The following is a 20063-nucleotide window of genomic DNA, read 5'->3' as shown; positions in this document are numbered from 1 at the left end:
CACGTACGTAAACATGATGATGGGTCTCCAAGTTAAATGGCAGGAGAATTCCAACTCGTCAAGCTAATTTGCTTGCTAATGTCAGACTCCGGTTAGTACTAAGTCAAAAAATCAAACGATGAAATGAAAGAGATTATTGATTGTTTATTGTGCAAAATCTACTTCTTTAACACGATGCAAAATTATATCAGGCATTTTTGTCCCGCATTCACGAATCTGTGAACTAGGCCTACATTTCCCAGTGAAAGTTTCTCTCTGGAATTAACAAAGACCTAATCGCAGTCTTGTGTCAATGCTGTCGTCAGCGGATTGGATATTTTGTCTTCATGCTTATGGCTTACCAGAACTGTGGAGCACACAGAATGCCCTTTAATTTGCGTACGAAAGACCTAGCCAATCACAGCAAAACGTCCATGCCAGTTAATGACTCTTTAACCAATTCTAGAGGCCTCTGGATTTACATAGTGCAATCGGAACCAATCGGTCTACACAGCATGGAGCAGTGCTTTGCGGACCTAGCCAATAGGCTGGAGGGAGGCAGAGTTTAAGGTCTGCATATTATTAGCATGTTATTATTGGAGGTGTTTAGATATTGATTCCGTATTCCGTGTTGGTTCCAAAGTCGCGTCTTGCAGATCCTCTTTCATCTTGTACTGTATTAAAAAAAAACACTGAAAACATGCCGAAAAGAAAGGTAAGCGCTGGCCATTTTGGTTTACTTTCAATGCCACTTCGGGTTAGGTTGAGGGGAAAAAATAGCGGTACTATTTTGCAGTAATATTCGTAATGTCTAACAGGTGAATGGATAATAACTTTTTAAAAAATGCGCATATGCTTGCTTGAAGCTCATCGAAAGATTGGTTAAATTCATCGGGGGGTTTAGCGGCTTGACGTGTCGTGGATTTAGCATGCTGTTTGTCGTGGGCACTTCTTTCCGTCCATGACCTGGTGGTAAAAGGCATGTTTTATTACCGCTGCCTTTTTGGATATTGAGATTTTCTCTGCCCCGACGAGCACGCTTTGCGCGGGGTGAATGTCATTTGGCAGCCCTGGCGATCGCTACACGCTGGCTGCTGGTCATTGACTACATAAAGGCACATTACGTCAGCGTGAAACCGACGCCGACGCGGATCCGCTCGTTTTTAATTTGATCGCTCCAATTGCGCCTTTTCGTCGATCGATGGAGGACCTCACTCTTTTAAAAAAAAAAGCCATATTTAAAACGACACCCTCTTCCTCCTCCTTCGCTCATGTTTCAGACCCGTATGTGACCAACTAGCGTGTCAATCAGTGTGGAAAGCCCGGGGCTGGAGCGTAGAGGAGGAGGAGGAGGAGGGGGTTGGGTAACAAGTCAATCATACTGCTCGGCACTACAGCGACAGACACGATTATCTTCCCAGCTCACTTTCTGGGTTAACCAAGCGCTTGACCCTTTGTGGGGTTGACTGTAAATTCAGATGACGCGCCTGCCAGCTAGATTACAAAAAAAAGATAAGGTTTAATCACTAGAAAATGCTTTTTTCTTTTTAATTAGTTAAGCACAATCCTGTTGTATCCGATATATTTCACTTTCCACATTGCTGTGCAGAAGGAAATGACGAGAAGGCAGCGGTGATAAATAAAGGAACGGCATGAAAAACAAAAATATTTAGCTCCCCCTACTACAGCTCAACTGACAAACAACCATTTGCATGACATTGTAGCCAGATTGCACACGGATTACACTCGGAATTGTATACTGTAGCACTATTCCGCCATATAAACAGAAGCGTAGCACGGATGCTTGCTTTTTGGCTCAGGCGTGTTAGTATTAGTGAGACACATTTTTAAATAAAACGTTACTACCTTGTTTTCGGCGAATCATTTTATACACCGCTCTGCTGAGGAACACTACGTTACCTTGTGTACTCTTTAGTTAATGATACCTTTTCGGATTTTGTGGGGTTTTATATTTATGTACATGTAGATAAATGTACGTTCCACGCATCTAGCATCTCGAAGAACTAAGGTGATTTGTGTTGATTTCCTTTTAGATTATAATAAAATTCAGGCATTTGACCAGATGAAATTGAATAATCTGTCAACAGCCAATATATATTAGAACATACTGCCTGTGATGTATTTATATGAGAAGTTAACCCATGCAGTGTAGTTTTATTATGTGCATTTTTATTTAAATATGTTAAAATAGGCAATATTTTTAAATGTAATGAGTATAATGCAGAAACAAGTGGCAATAAATTGTAATACAAAGTTATTTTCTCCTTTAATTTTTCCAATATTGTTCTTGTTGCTCATGTTAAACTTTCTAGGGCTAAAACGTTTTTTTCTACTGTGGTGACTTAAACTGAACATAGGTATTCTGAATTTTGTAGTTATACAATGTTAAATTTCTGCATCTTCCCTTGAGTTAAAATCCACACGTTTTGCTATGTACCCAAGCACTCTGTTTGCTGTTTTGTATTTCTTGATGATGACCTACAGTACAAGAATCTGTAACAGACACCCAGATCCTTTTAGATGTAGTCAAGAAAGCTACACGTGAAGTCTCCTGTTGGAGAAGATTGAGTGAGAGGTTTGCACTAAGGTTTTGATTTTCAAAGCTTACCAGTTTACAGAAAATAATTGTGTAAGTAATGATGAAATACACGTGCCTGTGTTTATTACAATAAATAAATGAACACAATAATACAAGTAATTTTAAGTTTGCACAAATGTTTGCACATGTTCATTTTTCAGCGCAGTGTGTGGTCAGAAATTACAGGTTGAAAGTCTGGGATGAGATTCTCTTTTGTTGTGTGAGGGATAGTGCTAGATTTACAAGATAGAGAGGAAAGAGAAAGAAACAAACGTTTATACCTCCACTCACTGTGTTACAATGACTTCTAGTTAACAATGAGTAATGCTGTGTATTGCCTCTGTTGCAAAGACTGAAGTAAAATTATTCTTTCCGAGTTTAAAAGTGTTGTACTTCTGAAGGTGGAATATATATATATACAAGTCCATTCACAATTTTTAAGAAATACATACAGTACCATGGTTAATAGCACTTGGAGGCATCTGTATCTTAAGAACATTACAATTTGGAAATAAAAATGCTAACAGTGGCAAAATGAAATATGAATATATATTTTGTAAACCCAGATAGAATCAGATCTGCAACTCTCAGACTACCCACCCAGCACTTGATGAACTTGAAAACCTTGTTATTAATTACTTTTAACATTTTTATTTGGAGAATGGCTCAAAGTTTTCATTCAGGCCCTAGTCTCATTTAGTTTACCTGTAAGATCCATTTTCCCAGATACGTACTGTGGCAGCAGTATAAGCTCTGCAGCAAATTGTGTGCTTAACTTCACGCACATGAGTTTTCTTCTAGAAGTGACGAGGAAGGAGAGGATGGTCATCTCAGCGTAAACTGAAAGCAAGTTGGTGGCAACAAATTCTGATTCGCATGTTTCTGCTCTGTGTGCTGCCTGCAGTGTTTAAAGATTGGGAATTGTATTTTTAAAAACTTAATGAGGTGGAATTATGATATTGATATCCAGAGGTCTGTGCATTTTATGGGCATTTTACAACTTTTGCAGCCCTGTGAATGTTACAAAGAAGGGAAGATGCTCTGTGTTAGAAAAATTGATAGTAAACTTTGCAAGCTCAGACTTGGGCTGTTAATTTTATTGACCATCCTGTATTTTTTATTTTTGCGCCGCCGTATCAAGGTTTTTCAGGTTTTCGTGGTTTAACTTTGCCTCAGTTGCGTCTCTGTTGTTGATCACCCAAACACAGTGCCCATTCTGCCAGGACGCAGCATTTAAAGCCCTTGGCTTCCTTCCTGTGCTTGATTTGAAAGGTGATCACGAATCGCTGCAGGTGTTTGATGCTAACTGCTGTGGAAAAGGCTCAGCAACTCATATTTCCAATGTTTTGGATATCGTGAGGGTAGTCTTTTTTATCTTATGTGTGTTAGTAACAGGCATGATTGTGGAAAAATTCTTAAGCCCTTGTTTGCTAGTTTTTCTCCGCATACTCTAAACAAACCGCAAACAAGGGCTTAAGAACTTGTATGCCTCTTTGTAGGGCATCTTCACCTTATCTAATGTTGGCGTGTGTTTGTTGGCTTTCCGTTGGATTCATTTTCAGGAATTGGAAGTAGCATGTCGTCAGCCTTCATTAGAAATCTTAAAGTTAAAACTCTTTTCCTAAGTGATCTGTCTGTATTTATACAGTGTATATATAGTACATACATGCCAACCCAGGTATGTGTCAGGGGCTATAAACCTCTTTTGTATTACAAAAGGTAAGTTTTAAAAGCTCGTGATCTTTCTTAAAGGCAGTGTCACAGTGCAACGGGAGAACAATTACTTTACTTTCCATTAAAATAGTTTTCTTCCTCGTTACCATTATATATCCTGTCCCACAACTTTTTTTCTCATCCTTTATTAGTCCTCTCCCTTTATTTGCCACCTTTAAACAATCACAGCAATTGTTTATCCTGAAAATCAAGATCTTTCCGCCCTTCTTCTGCACTTTTGTTTAAAGTTTTTTTACAAATAATACACACCCAGCCAGTAACCTTCACTGAGTAACACACAGCAGATGCATCACCAGATGTTCCTAACAGTTTGCGGTGAGGAGTATTTGGAAATTTAGTTAACAATAAGGATAGCAGAGAGCCACTCCATAAGCTCAATATTTCCACATCCATAATAAGGAGTAGGTCGCTGTATTACTTTTTTGTTTTGTTTTTGGTAATGCATTCTTTATCTTTTGCTCATCAGAACTGGAGTTGATGCAAAATATATGTTTTCAATGGATTGTTCTTAATTGTATTTTCAGAATGTTATTAAAGTCGCTTTCTAGATCACAATTGTTTTGTGTTGCAGAAGATGGGCAAAACAGCCAGAGTTTCAGTATTGATTTAGGTAATGCATTGTATGTGGAAGTAAGAATAATAACTACCCCACTAAGCCTTATTTATTGCCTCTTAATAATTTAGAAGTGGGTTATTCACAAGTAAGTGGATACAAATTCCCTAATAGGTGATGTAAAACATTATGTGTCACATATTGAATTTGCTGCTGAGCAGAACTAACGGTTTGTAAAACCTAGTGAGTAAGTCCGCCTGTGTTTAGTTCCCCAGGTGCCATTGGACTGGTGGTACAGTATATCTGTTCTATACACAGTGCTGCATTTTCAATGCTCAAAGTGAAGTTAACAGTGTGAGAAACTATTATTGCACATTTCAGTAACCACACCAGCTTGGTATTTTTTTCTGCCTTTACACTTATACATCAATTACATCTATGGTAAAAGCTATCATTGAATACTTTAAAACTTTAATTAATGCTATAAACTTGTGCATATATAATATGCAAAAGCATATTTAGTTTAGGTTGTAAATTATTCCAACATGGATAGAAGATGTTTATCCAAGCAATGATATTAATCTTTCATTTCTTTCTTATTACAGTAGGAGGTGGAAAATGTTCCAATTTCCAATTTGCCACAGAACTTAACAAAGCTGCAACACTTAACAAAGATGCAGTTTTATTTTGTTATCAAGAGGTGTGCAGAATGTAGCTCTGTTTGATACTGAGGAAGCTGTCTATAAATCAGAATGTAGAAAACACTTTTTGGTGTTACTGTAATAATGTAGCAGTAGGTGCAGTAGTCTGTTGAAAACCCATTTTTTTTATCCTTACCTGATTTTTTACTTCTAAAACTGCTCTATTTTTAAAAATCCCTTGGTTTATGAACCATGATTTGTGATTTATTTTTTTACGTACTGTAAGTTCAGATCTATTACTCAGTTCAGTCCAACTATTAAGAAACCTTCAACAGGGCCCTGAGATGTTTTTACAGTAACAAGATTTTTTACGGTGTATAGCCTACCTGTCTTTATTCTTCTTGTCCTTTTTTTTCAATCTTTGCAGCTAGGCAAAAAATCGGTTTTAAAGGGCAATAGTGTCACTATTGTAAGGTTAGCTTTAATGGCACCCTAATTAAAATTGAACTGATTTATTTCCATGATACTCCTAATAAATTCTAAAATCATCCAATCAAGTTGACAGTTGAGACAAAATGCAAGAGAAACACAAGTCTTTTGGATTTTCTTTTCTGCTTTGTGGTAGAACTGACAGTATGAATAGAATGGAAACATTCCTTTTGTAATGTTTTCAACGGAAAATCCTGCGATTTAAGAGATGCGGTTCTTAAAACTGTAGACAATGTTTTATTATTGGTAACATAATTCAGCATAATTTGTTCATTGTTTGATAAGGGATTTAAATAAAAGATAAATCATGTAATGTAGCAGGCACTGTTTTAATTTATGCAAATAAACTCCTTTTTTCCATCGGCATACATTTTGGTTGGTGTTTTTGAAATAGTGTCTTTTGTTCCAGCAAGAAGCCTATTGCCGCTTACCTGATATATAGCAGAAACATTGATTGGTTTGGGGGATATAAAGAAAGTTCATTGTCCTGGGCAATAGTTAATAAAAGCCTCCAAAAAATGATATACATTTGCTTTCCGCACTTAAAAAGCAGAATGAGCTTTGTAATTATGTACCCTGTGGTAATCGGTGAATTTCAGGACTGGCTACATTCAGGTGTGCTGTCTGAAAGCTAACCAAACGAACTGAAGCAAGAGGAAAAACACAGACTCACTGTAGGAGTGTTTATACAGTGCCACTCCAACTTTTGTCCATTCGTCATCAATTGAGCCGAAATATGGGAGCAAATTCTTAATAAGCACATTAAGGAGAGACTGAATGAATATCGTATATGCTGAAGCTGCTGGAAATAATGTGTATTAGATGAAGGATTTTTCAAACCAAGGACTGGGGACAGAAAAAAGTCTGAACCAGCAAGCAGATCAGTTATAGCCACCAGTTAGAACTGGTGATTAAGCACCAGTTGGAACTAAAACCTAGCAGACGTAGGGGTACTTCAGAGCTGACCTCAAAAGTGCTGACCTAAATGCAATTTCTGACATTTTACAGCTTGGTAATCAAATCTTGGTATTGGTAACAGGATTGTGTTCCTGCTAGTAACTTCGGAGCTTATTGAAGGAATGTTTATGCATGGCATAGACTGTGCAGTACACTTAGGTTTGCTTCTTAGAATAATGATTTTGCTGTGCAAAGTGCCACCACATTAAAATGCCTCTGCTATTCTTTCCAGTCTCCAGAGGGTGCTGAAGGCAAGGATTCGACGAAAGTCACCAAGCAGGAGGTGAGTGTTGAGGTGCATTCTGAAATCTGACTAAGGGCACAAGTGGAGTGTAAGATGCAATGCATCTTATATGTCCTGCTGCGTGGTGAGTTATAGATATTTCTAAATGCATGGGGGTGTCCATCTCCTGAAGAATGAAGCACTGTCACAGAGAGATTATTTCTGTGAAGTGGAGGCTTTCTAAAAACAAATGTCCACCTCTTCTGACACGGGTGCTTAAAAATGCTACTTGATTGATAATTAATGCTCTTACAGACTAAAGTGTGTGCATTTTCATACTTTTGCAATTCAGCAATTGGTTTTTAATCAAACACGCCCTGGATTAAAGTCAGCTAAATGAATTTTAAAACTTTATCTTGGCAGAGCAAATTCTTGATCTTGTCCACACTTGCCTTTGGATGACTTGCTACCTGCAAATGTTTTGACACCTTGTCAGAAGTTACCATCTTTATGCCCATTAGGAATAGTGTCTGTGGAGATGTGCAAAGGACAATCACCTGATGTAACGAATGCATCAGTTTCTCGTGTGTGTGTATATATATATAACTGAAATTATTTAAATATGAGCACGACATGAAGATGTAATTAGAATTTGCCACGAACACTTTTCCAAGGAGACCTGCACAATCAAGTAAAGCTTTTCTACTACAGTGCACAGTGGCCTAGAGGTCACTCCCCCTTAACAGGTGAATAAAAACCAACTAGTCTGTACTGACGAAGGCTGAAAATAATGTAGTAGATGGAAGCTTGTTACCATTGAAGTGAAATGCACTGAAGCTTTATAAATGTGCTGGACTGGAAAATTTGTGCCCTTTTTTGTGGAGTTTTATCTTTTTTCTTAAGCAATCGTTTCCCAAGGCACGTTACAATAGCTGTATCTGTTCTAAAACCTGACGGGCTCTTTTCCCAGCCACTGTAGATCAGCACGCCCTGGGAGTTCCTCCTCTCTATCTCTCTCGCTGCTGCCACCTCTTGATCCCAGTGCTTGGTGTCTTTTTTGGTGCCCCACGTTTGGACGCCGTGAAGCGGTCGGTTTCTGCCCTGGGCAGTTTATTCATGAAAGTCTGGGGACCAGGAACCTGACGGGCAGCAAAATAAAATACTAAAAAGGTGGCGTGCGAGACCGGCAGGGGGAAAAAAAGGCAAAAGGAGGGAAATCAGACATGTTGAAGACAGAAGGAAAGCATCTGAACTCCCTGCCTGTGTTTCTGCCTGAGAAGATTGTCATTCAACTTCCATCCAAGCTTTTACATTTTTTTTTGCCTACAGTTAGTCCCAAAAAGGCTTAATGCTTAAAGACTGATGGATTCTTTTCCTCTGCAGTGGTGTCTGAGCAACTACTAAGTCGTTGACGGTGTTTTATTATAATGTGTAGCCCTTGGAAAAAGTCCTGAAGCAACATTAACACTTCTGCTTGCAACAAGGCTGTTCTCTGCCGGATCATTACCTGTCCCAGAGAGTTTATGATGAGGAACTGGACATGAGTTTTGGATAAGTTACATTTTGTCTCTCGGTCTCTTCTGTTGTGAGCAGTGTCGGTGTTCTGGTCCACTCTCGGAGTCCTGCACAGACTACAGGGTGAAATGTGAAGCTGGGTCGCTGTCAGTCGACAGGAGTAACTTTTAACTGCTATGCACCTATGTGTTATTCCGTTCCCAGGAGCCATAGTGTTTACTGTAGAGTTTAAACAGTATGGTGTTATCATTGTGAGTACTTGTATAGGATTTTATGCAGTGTTGAACTTTGATGACAACCAATAATACTTCTATGTACAGTGTATGTATATATACACTATAGTAGCAATATAATTAATAGGTAACATTTAATTTTGTACACAACTGCTAACAGTTTGTGAAGTAGTAATTTTCGTTATGTACCCACTTGTTCCTCTGTTTCCATGATGGTTTTTCAGTATGCACAAGAGGACAAAATTTAGGAGGCAAACCCGTAAATATGAATACAATATTAAAAGCAAGTAATCATGTTCATTCATTATTTTATTAGCAGTTTGTTTCTTAAAACCTAAATACAAAAAAGCACACCCATCAGAAAACATTGAAAGCAGATTTAATTTAAACAAACATTTTTTTTGTTGTTTTTTAATTACTGCCTTATGGGTTTAGGCATTTTCTCAAAATGCTTGCCTAAATATTCAGCAGTTAAGAATTTAATTTGAATTTTAGAGAAGTTGTGGTGAACTTTTTCCATTAGTTTTCTTGCTCTTTTTTTGTCATGCTTGTCTTATACTAGATCACTGGTTGGTAGATACGATGACTGTGGACAGACCATGACACAGGATATCATGCTGTTTACTTATTACCTGCCTAATTGTGATGAGTATTTAGGATAGATTTATTTTTTATTTTTTTTGTTATTGTAAAACAAATCCCATGCTAATAAGGAAGTTGTAGACCAGGTAAAAAAATGTTATGAAAGATTTCTGTGGTAACACTGTTGTCAGATTCTATTTCATTTTTTCAAACGTCTTCCAAGAGCAGTCCCTCCAAATCTGGGATAAAATTTTTCTGTGAAACATTCACCATTTCTCAAGTTTTTTTTGCTCTTCTTTCAACATTCTGTTTTATTTGAGTGTCATTTTGTCCATTCAAACCATTTTTTTTGCATTATCTTTACAATACTGTTTTTTTTTCATATCCACATCTCCAGATCTGTTTGTTTACCTGCACAATCTTTGTTGTTTTAAAGGAACACTAAATTCTCTTGTGTTCTGTTCACCCGTGCAGTAATGATTGGCTTCCTTTACATTTCTTAAGCAGGGGTTGCATACTTGCCTAATGACTTTGATCATCTTCTGGCTGACCAATGCTTGTCAGTATTTCTCAAGGACTTTCTGATTCTTAGGGAGGCCATCTCCCAGCATTAATATAGTAATAGGATTACTATTATTAATAACTAGTAGATACCCTCTCTGATCGATCTGTTACCAGGAAAATAATCATCTTTTTTGTAGTTGGTGTACTGCTATTGTATTGAAGAGAAGTATATTTTGTTAGAGAAAATGGATGGCGTAGGATTCCTCTGCCAGCCACAAGATACGAACTGGCAACCGTCCAGCCACAGGCGCAGATCCTTAGCCACAGGAGTGTTCTGGGTCTACTCCTAAATAAAAATAACGCATTTATTCATGTCAGCTATTTATGTAGTATTACAAAAGATCCTTTTTTTAAAATAAATGTTGTTAGTATTGATCAGTTTCATGTAAAACATGAAGGGAAATGGTTGTTAGTGATGGCTGCTAAATGGTGTGGAAAATACACGAGCCTTAATTCTGCAACCATCTTTTGTCTTTTTATTGCCAGACTTTTATCTTTTATATTTTGTCATTTATTATAAAGTCATTCTTATTTATGGCTTTAGCAGATCATTGTGTACCTTTGTTTACAGCAAATTATTAATTGCTGACCATTTATAATCTTTTATTTATAGAATGTTGAGCACACAAGCCAGCATCTCAAAATTATTGGGTGTGCTCATTTTAAAATGTACATTTTAAAAATAATTATCACAAAGAATTTCTCTCCATACACCTTTACAAGAAAAATAAGCATTTCTTACTATTAATGAAGACTTCATTAACAGCACACATGTGTTAAGGAAAACCTGTTCCTTCACTTTCTAGTGCTGCTAATGAAGTTATTTTTGGAGTCTCCAGTGTCCAGTGAAAAAATAACATAATTTTGGCTAAAATAAGGATTTTATTTTTAAATTATTTGCATTGTATTTGGTTTTTAAGGATTTTTTCCCCACAGAAGCTTACTGTGTTTTAGAGTTTCATTAATTTTTATTTGAGATGTATTGACACTGGCAGTATGGTGGCACAGTGAGGAGTTAGCATTGCTGCCTTGCAGAGCTGGGGCCATTGGTTCAATTCCTGGGGTGGTATCTGTGTGTTCTCCCCGTGTTTGTTTTCTTCTGGGTGCTCCAGTTTCCTCCCACAGTCCAGAGACATGCTGGTAGGTTAATTGGCTTCTGGGAACTCTGGCCCTGGTGTGATTGTGTGTCTGTCCTGTGATGGACTGGCATCGTGTCCAGGGTGCACCTGTTGCTTGCTGGGATAGGCTCTGGCACCACTGCAACTGAATTGGATAAAATGGCAAAAAAATGGATGGAGGTCTAAACACAAGGTACAGACAAGAACAATAAAAAACATTTCCTACATTTCTTTAGTGTGAGATGATAATGACTGGAAGTACACAGAGACAAAGACTGTCCAGTTGCCTTTGTCACCAAAGCACTTATCCCAGTCGGAAACTGGGTAGGCACAGTGTATGTTGTCTCAAGCACTCTGTTGAATTGCCTGTTGTTGGTTATGTTAAAGTCTGGTGTGTTAAAGGATAACTAATTTGTCCTAAATGAAGAAATTGTATTTATTTTTGCGGTTAATCCAATAAACAAAAAACAAATAATAAAAAAATGCAAATTGAGAGTGTGTATCTTGAAAACTGTAAACCTTAAGAAGTGTGAACCTTTTACTGTTTTTTGTTGTTGTAAACACAGTACTATCACTTTGTAATCTAAAGATTATATAACCTGTGCTGATGGTTTGGTGTACAGTAGTAAGCAAATATCTCTTTTGACTGCCTCAGTTGTTCATGAACAACAGACTGTAAATTGCTTAAGTAATGATTAATAGCTACAGGAGATGGGGGGGGCATATAATGGCAGAACTTTTGAAGATCATTTTACAGTCACTACTGCATCACAATATAGAGCTTTTAAGCTATGTAAAATGTACGGTGCTTTGCATATTGTTTTTGCAGTCGTACACAGTAAGCTTTTAGCTGTGGGCCAGTTCAATTATGCAATAAAACTTTGTAAGGGATCCCTTAGGAATATTTCCAAAGCAAAAAAAATTATGGGCAGTGATTAAATAAGTTTAACACTATTGAATGCTTATCTGTCAGTGCTTGGACAGCATTATAACAAACCTTGTTTAACTTCTAATACACCGCCTCTAATACTTGTTCTCTCTTTCAGCCAACAAGAAGATCTTTGAGGTTGTCAGCTGTAAGTACATGAGTTCTTTTCTTTTTAATATCCTTAGTGGATGTTAGATTGAATTTATTATGTCATTCGGATGTTCGTGGTTTGCTGCCGTTATGTCAGTGTTAATTGAGTGCAATATAAATGGCAGAATCATTTTTAATACCCTGTGAATTTAAGGATTTCTGCAGAACCTAGGTTCAAGAGCTGCAAAAACCAAACTTTGAACTTTGTCATTTCTGAATAACCCAAACCAAGCTCTAATCTTTCTTACCCCACTAAGTAACGCAGTTGGACAGTATCAAGTAACACGTCTGGAAGGGCCTCAGCTGAGGAAATATATATATTCTTTTTAAAGCAGGGAAGGAGGGTTTGAAAAATTAAGTTATGCTTTTATAGTTACAAAAAACAGAGTAAGTTGTCTTCTATATTAGGAAACAATCAGAATTCATTATTCTCTGAAAATATATATATACTGGTGACTCACAATTTATGTAAGAATTAGGGATTTTAAGTTGCACGCGAAGCCAAATTCACGTATAGTCGATTTTCACCCAAATAACCCTTATAACCCCCCGACTAACTGCTTACAGTAGTACAAGATATTAAATAGAAGTATAAAAACAGAAAATAAAAGTGAATAAGATGACTGTATAGGCTCACTAACAAGCTCTTATGGGAGTGCTTGACGAATTTTTCAGAGAATTGAAAAAAATGTTTTTTTTCCGGAGCCGACACTTAAGTTTGGGAGCACATACGTTGGGGAGTCTGCTGTATGAAACTATACAGCTGTAGTAATATACCTGAAACTTTATTTGATAAGTGCATTTCTCTTTTCTGAAGAAGTCGTCTGAAACTTCTGAACACTTCTGAATTCACTCACACAGGTTTGCTGAGGTGAAGCTTTAATAAATACAGTAGCAGGGCCCTACACGCCATTAGATTTAAATAATGTATTTTTATTTAAAAAAAGATTTTTCAGGATTGTCTCTGAAGATGTTCTTTATAACATGGATGCTTTACTTGTAACCTGAATAAACAAGGGAGTTTGTTCCACTATCTGTAATTTGCCAGTTCTTCCAAGATCCTAACAATACACTTTGCACAGAAATAGTTTGGCATGCTGCTTGATGTTTTTAAAGATAACTGTTTTCAATTAACAAAAGAGTTAACTTGAATTACAATGTTTTTCTTGTACCTTAGAATATTGATTATGGCACTAAAGCTTTAGTTTTAAGACTTCATTTTTTATTTGGTCAGTAATGACTTATCCAGCAATTATAATTCAAATTCAACACTGATTGCTACTGAAAGTATGTTGATGGTTGTCTAAAGGCAAGCAGCTCACCTAGAAATAATACATTTTCAAAAGATTTATTTCTGTGGAGCTATTTTATACAGACTTTTAACGTAAATTTAACTTATCACGGTCCACAAAATTGTCATTTTAGCCATTTACATTTATCTTTAATTAGTAATAAAGGCAATCTTAGGTCCTGCTGTTCTTAAGTGTATTTCTCTTTAGATGATATTATTTACATGGTCAACTCCTAATGTCTCCTAATGTATCAATATCAACTGTCTGTTCTTGCTGCTCTTAGGTTAAGGAAACATGCTCACAGTGATTAATTCAGAACAGATTAAACTATTAAATATTGCAAATGAAAATAATAATTTTCCTTCCTGAACCAGCTATTTGATATTGTGAGAGCTTTTACAATTTAATAATAAAGGAATAAACGATAAGCATTTCTTTAAATATGATGCAAAAGGAATATTTTATTTATGCTCTTGAAGTACAGCAAAAGGCTAGTCTTAAAACTGTACTGATGGCAGTGTTTTGAAACAGCTTATCATGACAGGAACAAACCTTTAAGGCAACTCCTTGATGAGTGTGCATCCCACCTGGTGCCATTACCCTTTCAGTTAAGGTACTGTAACGTGTGCCCACAAATCTGTGCCGTTTTGTTACAGAAACCCACTCCACCCAAGCCTGAGCCCAAGCCGCGGAAGCCTGTTGTGAAGGTAAGATGACTGAGCTGGCCTGGGCCAGCACCCGTATACCTGTCGAATGTCAATAATGCCTTCACCTGTGCGCCACAGAAAACGCAATCATTTCACAAGGCCTGTAAGAGCAAAACCCTTTGTCCTTTCCTTACCCAGGAAATTAACTGTAGGAAATTAACGGTTTTGAGCCTGCTTCACCAATATGTACTGTAGTCTTCTGGAAGGTGTTATCTACTAATAATGAATGCTTACAAGAGAAAGTTTTTAAACTGGGAATTCATTTGGATACTTTCTTATTTTTAACATGTTTAACGGTTGCACCATTCATTGAACCTTAATCTCATTTCTCATTTCATCATCAATCATTTCTCTGTATGTTATTGTTGATGTGCCCTTATGTGCTTTGAATTGATTAAGTAGTCACATGTTGACCACTTAAAATGAATTTGCGGCTCTGTTTTCTAGGTTAAAATAAATTTTGCTTGTCTGATCTGTTGAGCCTCTGCTGTTAATCCCAATCAAGTTAAATTAATTTCATAAAAATCTAATTTTCCCCATTAACAGTCCCATTCTGGGCAATAGGCATCTAAGGCAGGACTGCACAACTCCATTCCTAGAGGGCCAGAAGGTTTCATGTTTTTTTTTACACCTTGGACTTTAATTACTCAGTTGGACTCATTATTTGCCTAATTGGACAAGATAAAGCTTTTCCTTGTTCTTGAGAAGCTGTAAATCCTAGCCTAGTGAAGATCAAAGTTGAGCACCCCTATTTTAAGGAGATGCATGAATTTGGATTAACAACTGAATAACAGATTTGAGTACAGATAAGGGGTGAATGTTACTCTTGAAGCTTTTTTTTTTAGCTTTGTAATTAACATGGGTCTGAAGTTTGACCACAGTTGTTCTTAATTGAAGCGATAATGTAGACCAGGGCTCTCGTCAGGACATTGTCTTTAAGGGCCTGGTGTCTTCATTTTGTCCTAATCTAAATATTCAGTTAACCTAAGTCTAATTTAGAAAATAATAAGAAGTGTTTTTTACTATCCAACTAAGTACGTGGTTGGAACAAAAAACAAAAGACATCCAGGCGCCACAGTAATTGAATTTGAGACCCCCCCCCCAAACTAGACTGTGGCATCGATTTTAAATTTGCAGATTATGCCAAATTATGAGGATTAGCGAACACGGTAGGAGCTGTAATAGAGGTTTGAAAAGATTTAAATGCAATTGAAGATTAGGCAAACACCTGGCAGGTTACTGTATATGTAATGTAACACTGCACCTGTCAACATGCACACAGCCAAAACAATAAGTATACAGTGAATATAAAATGGTAAACTGCGTTTCTTGCCTATAAAAAAGATTAAGGTGTTAGTTAAAACACATGATTTTCATCTTCTAGATAATGTGGAGAAGTAATTAAAAGACAATTTAGGCATAAATAATAACAAGCATATAATATAATTTAAGTCAAGTACTGACTTCTTAAAATCCCCGATTGACTTAATTCCCATACACTAAGAATTTATTTAGAGTAATGTCTAATCTTGGGTATTGCCATACTAATTTAATATTGCTGCTCTGGAATCGGTAAAGAGAAGAGTGACTAGGTAACATCTCAGACTCAAAGGAATGTCCCATATTGACAGACTAAAAACAACTGAATCTTTTTAGTCTTGAATGAAAAGACTGAGTCAAATATGCGAAATCTTCAAAGGTATTGATGAAGCCAAGCATATAAGCTTCTTCCAAATCAACAGTAAAACTTAAACCAGAGGGTGCAAGTTGAAACTACAGGGCAGCACATTTAAAAACAAGAAAAGTACACAGTTCTTTACACAAAGGGTTGTGGGAGTGTGGAACAAGCTATTCATCAATGTTGTCAAAAATGATACCATGTTTTTTTCTGGAAATGGCTGGATAATTTATTGGTGAAAAACCAAATGAGCTGAAATGAAATGAATATTCATTCATATATCTTTAAAGTTACATTTGAATTTAGCCTTTTTTCCTAAAAATGATCCATTTGTTTTTCACTAAAACATTGTTGGTCACAGGATCTTATTAAAGCTGAAAAAAGGTGTAGCATGATCCATCTTGATTTCAACCTTTACGACAACAAAAACTGAAATTTCACTAAGGGTGTGTAGACTTTTGAGACCTACTGTACTTGTTTTACTATATTTACTTTTAATTGAAGCCTGTTTCGCAGGCAGGGTGTGTGTTGGGGTATTTTCTCCATTTCAGAAACTTGGAGTCCGTGTGTCCCAAGTACAGCTCCTGCTCTGCCTGGGTGGTGTCGTGTGTCTGGATCAACTAACTCCTGGTGGACTGCAAAATGTACCTGAGGACTAGTTGGCAAGGGAGCCACGAGCTGCCTTTGCTTCTTGCTGTGCTCTGTCTTCGCAGAAGCAGGCCGGAGAAAAGGCCGCTGTGAAAGGCAAGAAAGGAGGGAAAGGGAAAAAAGACGAAAAGCTGGAGGAGGGCACCGCGCCTGCCGAGAACGGGGAGACCAAGATCGATGAGGTATGGTCTGCCTCTCCGGCCCGGACTTTCTCCCATTCCTGTTGCGCCTTTTTTTTTTACGGTTTTGATGCATGTGTTTTTAATGTTGTTGTTTTTTTGTTTTTTTTACTCCCTCCCACTACTACAGATCCGTATTTCTCGCTCGTCTGTTAGTGTGTCTGCCAATAGAAGTACTTCTCCCAGCTTGCTGTCCGTAAAAGGGCAAACTGGAACAGTCAAAGTAAAGGGTACGCAAGTGTATTCTGTGTGCGGTGGTTTGTTTTCCAGGCAGGAAAGTTGGGTAGTGTGCTGAGTAGTGAAGAGGAGCAGGTTAAATCAGTGGCTGAGGGGTTTTTGGTTTTCCTGAATTGTGTGCTGTGGTTGAGCTTAAGGTCTCACTCTGTGATTGCGTCTGTATTAGGTCTGGGAGTTTGACATTGTATTCCTTTTTCTGTATGTGTGGGTTGTAAAGGTGGGGTGGGAGAAATAACTTGCTCATATAACTCATTTTGGTCAATCTGTTTGATTTATTTTCAAAACAAAATGTTAAGATTCAAAATGTAAAGACTAATGGGCTCTTATCCAACTGCAACATGTTAAAATGTGTGCAGTCTCCAATGCACGGCTTATTAATATTTTGATTTTTAAAAAAGACTTGATAAGAAAATTAAATGAATACCTAGAACGATGCTAATGATGACAGATTTAATGAAAATGACATTTTCCGGTAGCTGATACATTCCTAATGAAATGTCACAAGGGGTGCTTTTGTTTGAGCCATTGGTTAAGGAAAATAGAATGACCTGTTGAGAGAAATAAGGATCTACTAACAAGGGATAGGGAGATATTTGTGCTCAAGCTTAGACAGCCCAATGTAAACCTTTGTATTGGAAAAACAACAAGTATATAATAACAAAAATGATAAATAGGAGCCATTAATCCTACCACAGCTTGACACTAAGAGACACTATGTTGATTATCGTAGCTATTATTGTATTTGGCACCTTTATCCAAAGCTGTTAAAACCCTGTTCTACTAATAATCTATAAAAACAAATGATTGCAAAATACAATGTATAATATGGTCTAAAAAGAAATCAGTATAATAATGTAAAACATATATTAAGCTGCCACGTGCGATTTCCAACATCGGCTCTTCTCAAAACTTGTGTTGCTGTTAGTACTAAAACTGCCAGGTCTAATTGTGAAACTTGCTGTAAACCAGAAGACCAGAGTTGTACATACAGCAACTGTTCAACGTGATGTTGCTTTATTCATCATTGGCAGCAATTCTGAAATGTGAAAACACATCATTTTTATGGGGATGGTTTCGCTGGTTACTTATATTAAAAGTCATTTCCATGTGAGAGGATGACAGAGTTGCTACAGTAGGTGCAGCACCAAAACGTTTCTGGGAGAATTTCAAAATGATCCAAGTGACCAAAAATGGACAATTCTGCTCATCAACACATGTGGCAGGAAAAGTGACCCTTTCCTCTTGTATGTTTCGATGATATTTATTCCAATTCAAATACAATCAATTGCAAAGGCGATTGATGAATTTCCTTTAAGGGCACGGCTAAAAAAGCTTCTAATTAGTTATGTGTTTTAATAAGGGAAAAGCTTAACACTGCTCATTGGAAAAGGCCCTTTTTTCACTTTTTTCTGCTAACTGAATTGCTCTTCTTTTCTTAGCTGCTGCTCAGTTAACATGGTGTGGAAGTTGCTGTGGTACAGTAGTTTAGTTCCATTCTGGTTTGGGCTACGCAGTAACCTGCCTGTTCTCTTTCCTCTTTTCTTTTCCTTTAGGAACAGAAAACTGACCCAGCAGCTGACAAGAAAGAATGAGTGAAGCATCTCACATGAACTTTTAGTTAATTTTATGCACCTCTTGTACTATTGGAAAGAAGAATATTTTTTATCAAGTATTTTGTAAATGCTAATTTTTTTAGACCTGTGGTAGTGGAATTAACCAAGATACACTGTTCATACTTCTTTTACCAAGAGCCCCACCCCCCACCACACAATTCAATAGAATCCCTTTTTAACTTCATTTCACTGGCCACACCGTCGTTTTTTATCACCTGAATTGCAATTATGAGACAAGTGTGATTGGATTAGCATTCAAATTGGATTAGCAGTCTATCGCTGTGTTTTTAGAACACTGTAGGGCTTGTAGTGACTTGTGTATGTTTCTGACAGGTTTTTTTATTCTTATTTTGTTTCTGCCAGTTTTGCATAGCAATAATCAGTGGTGCTTTGTACTAAGCGTTAATGTGGTTGGAAAAAAAAAAACGCGCTGATCTCCGTGATCAGCCCCCACCTGTTTGGGATGAATTCCATGGAACTATTTTAAAATAAAAAAGCCATGTCCTTTGTGGCGTGTGAATTTGTAGCGTCATGACTTTTTCATTTGAAAACCTCGGTGAAGAATTTTCACCATTTTATTTTATAATGGGTGATTATTAATATGATAAAATTCCCAAGGCCTGTGGGAGTATGGAGCAAGCTGTCCAGCGGTGTAGTTCAAGGCGATACTGTGGCTTCTTTCCAACTAAGACTGGACAAGATCCTTGTATCAATAAGCTACTGACTACCAACATGGGCTACATGGACTGGTTTGCCTCCTCTTTTGTATGACATGTTATCTTAAAATAAGTATGAAATATTTTGACCTCTTTAGACATCAGGAACTATATAGTATTCCAAAATAATCCCTAATGTTTGGGGGTAGTTACAACATCCATTTACACTTGTGGTTTTCATGTTGTTTTTTTGGGTTGCTTTTAATACATGCACACAAAAAAACGAAATGGACACTGGAGCTGAGGAGGATATGGGAAGCACAGTACTAATTGATATTTGGGATATACTATAGGATATATCCTGTGTTATATAGCATTCTTTCCTTTGACCCAGTTGTTCAGAAAGGAGTGTAATCCAGGGGTTTAACAGGTAGGAGTCATTTGGGTTACTGTACATGTACTGTACTTGTAATAATACTGCAGTATTGTTAATTTATATATTCTTTGCATGTTCAGTGTTTTTAAATTGTGTGTGTTGTACGTACTTTTGCATGTGTAAGCCATATATTTGTTTTGTAGCATAGGAGATTTGATACTGTTATCTACATAGTACAAAGTTACAGATACTCCTGAAGTGTTCTTTAAGAAGGGTGATGTGCTCTATTCTCTTACCTATTTCAATTTCATATGGAAGTAGGAAAAATTGCATTTCTGAGAATTTTTATGACTTAGAGCTACAAATGTCCATAAGTATTAACTGAATTCAACTAATATCAGGTATTTTCTCA

At 37.0% G+C, this 20063-nt stretch overlaps 1 protein-coding gene across 2 annotated transcripts; it reads left to right on the top strand.

Annotated features, from left to right (window-relative positions):
- The first annotated feature begins 561 nt into the window (after positions 1 to 561).
- On the top strand, positions 562 to 19139 carry hmgn3 (high mobility group nucleosomal binding domain 3). Of its 2 annotated transcripts, XM_015348733.2 has the most exons (7): positions 562 to 694; positions 7185 to 7235; positions 12234 to 12263; positions 14214 to 14264; positions 16656 to 16772; positions 16900 to 16999; positions 18560 to 19139. In XM_015348733.2, the coding sequence occupies exons 1-7, from the start codon at positions 680 to 682 to the stop codon at positions 18571 to 18573; spliced, it is 378 nt and encodes a 125-aa protein (XP_015204219.1). In that variant the 5' UTR covers positions 562 to 679; the 3' UTR covers positions 18574 to 19139. The 2 variants fall into 2 exon arrangements, with proteins under 2 accessions (XP_015204219.1, XP_015204227.1); XM_015348741.2 differs by lacking the exon at positions 16900 to 16999 and having other exon boundaries at positions 570 to 694.
- Positions 19140 to 20063: the final 924 nt, after the last annotated feature.

The sequence above is a fragment of the Lepisosteus oculatus genome, chromosome 2 (genome assembly GCF_040954835.1).
Source record: "Lepisosteus oculatus isolate fLepOcu1 chromosome 2, fLepOcu1.hap2, whole genome shotgun sequence".
Lineage (NCBI taxonomy): Eukaryota > Metazoa > Chordata > Actinopteri > Semionotiformes > Lepisosteidae > Lepisosteus > Lepisosteus oculatus.
Note: the sequence above shows the minus strand (reverse complement) of the source record. Positions and strands in the feature narration are given on the sequence as shown.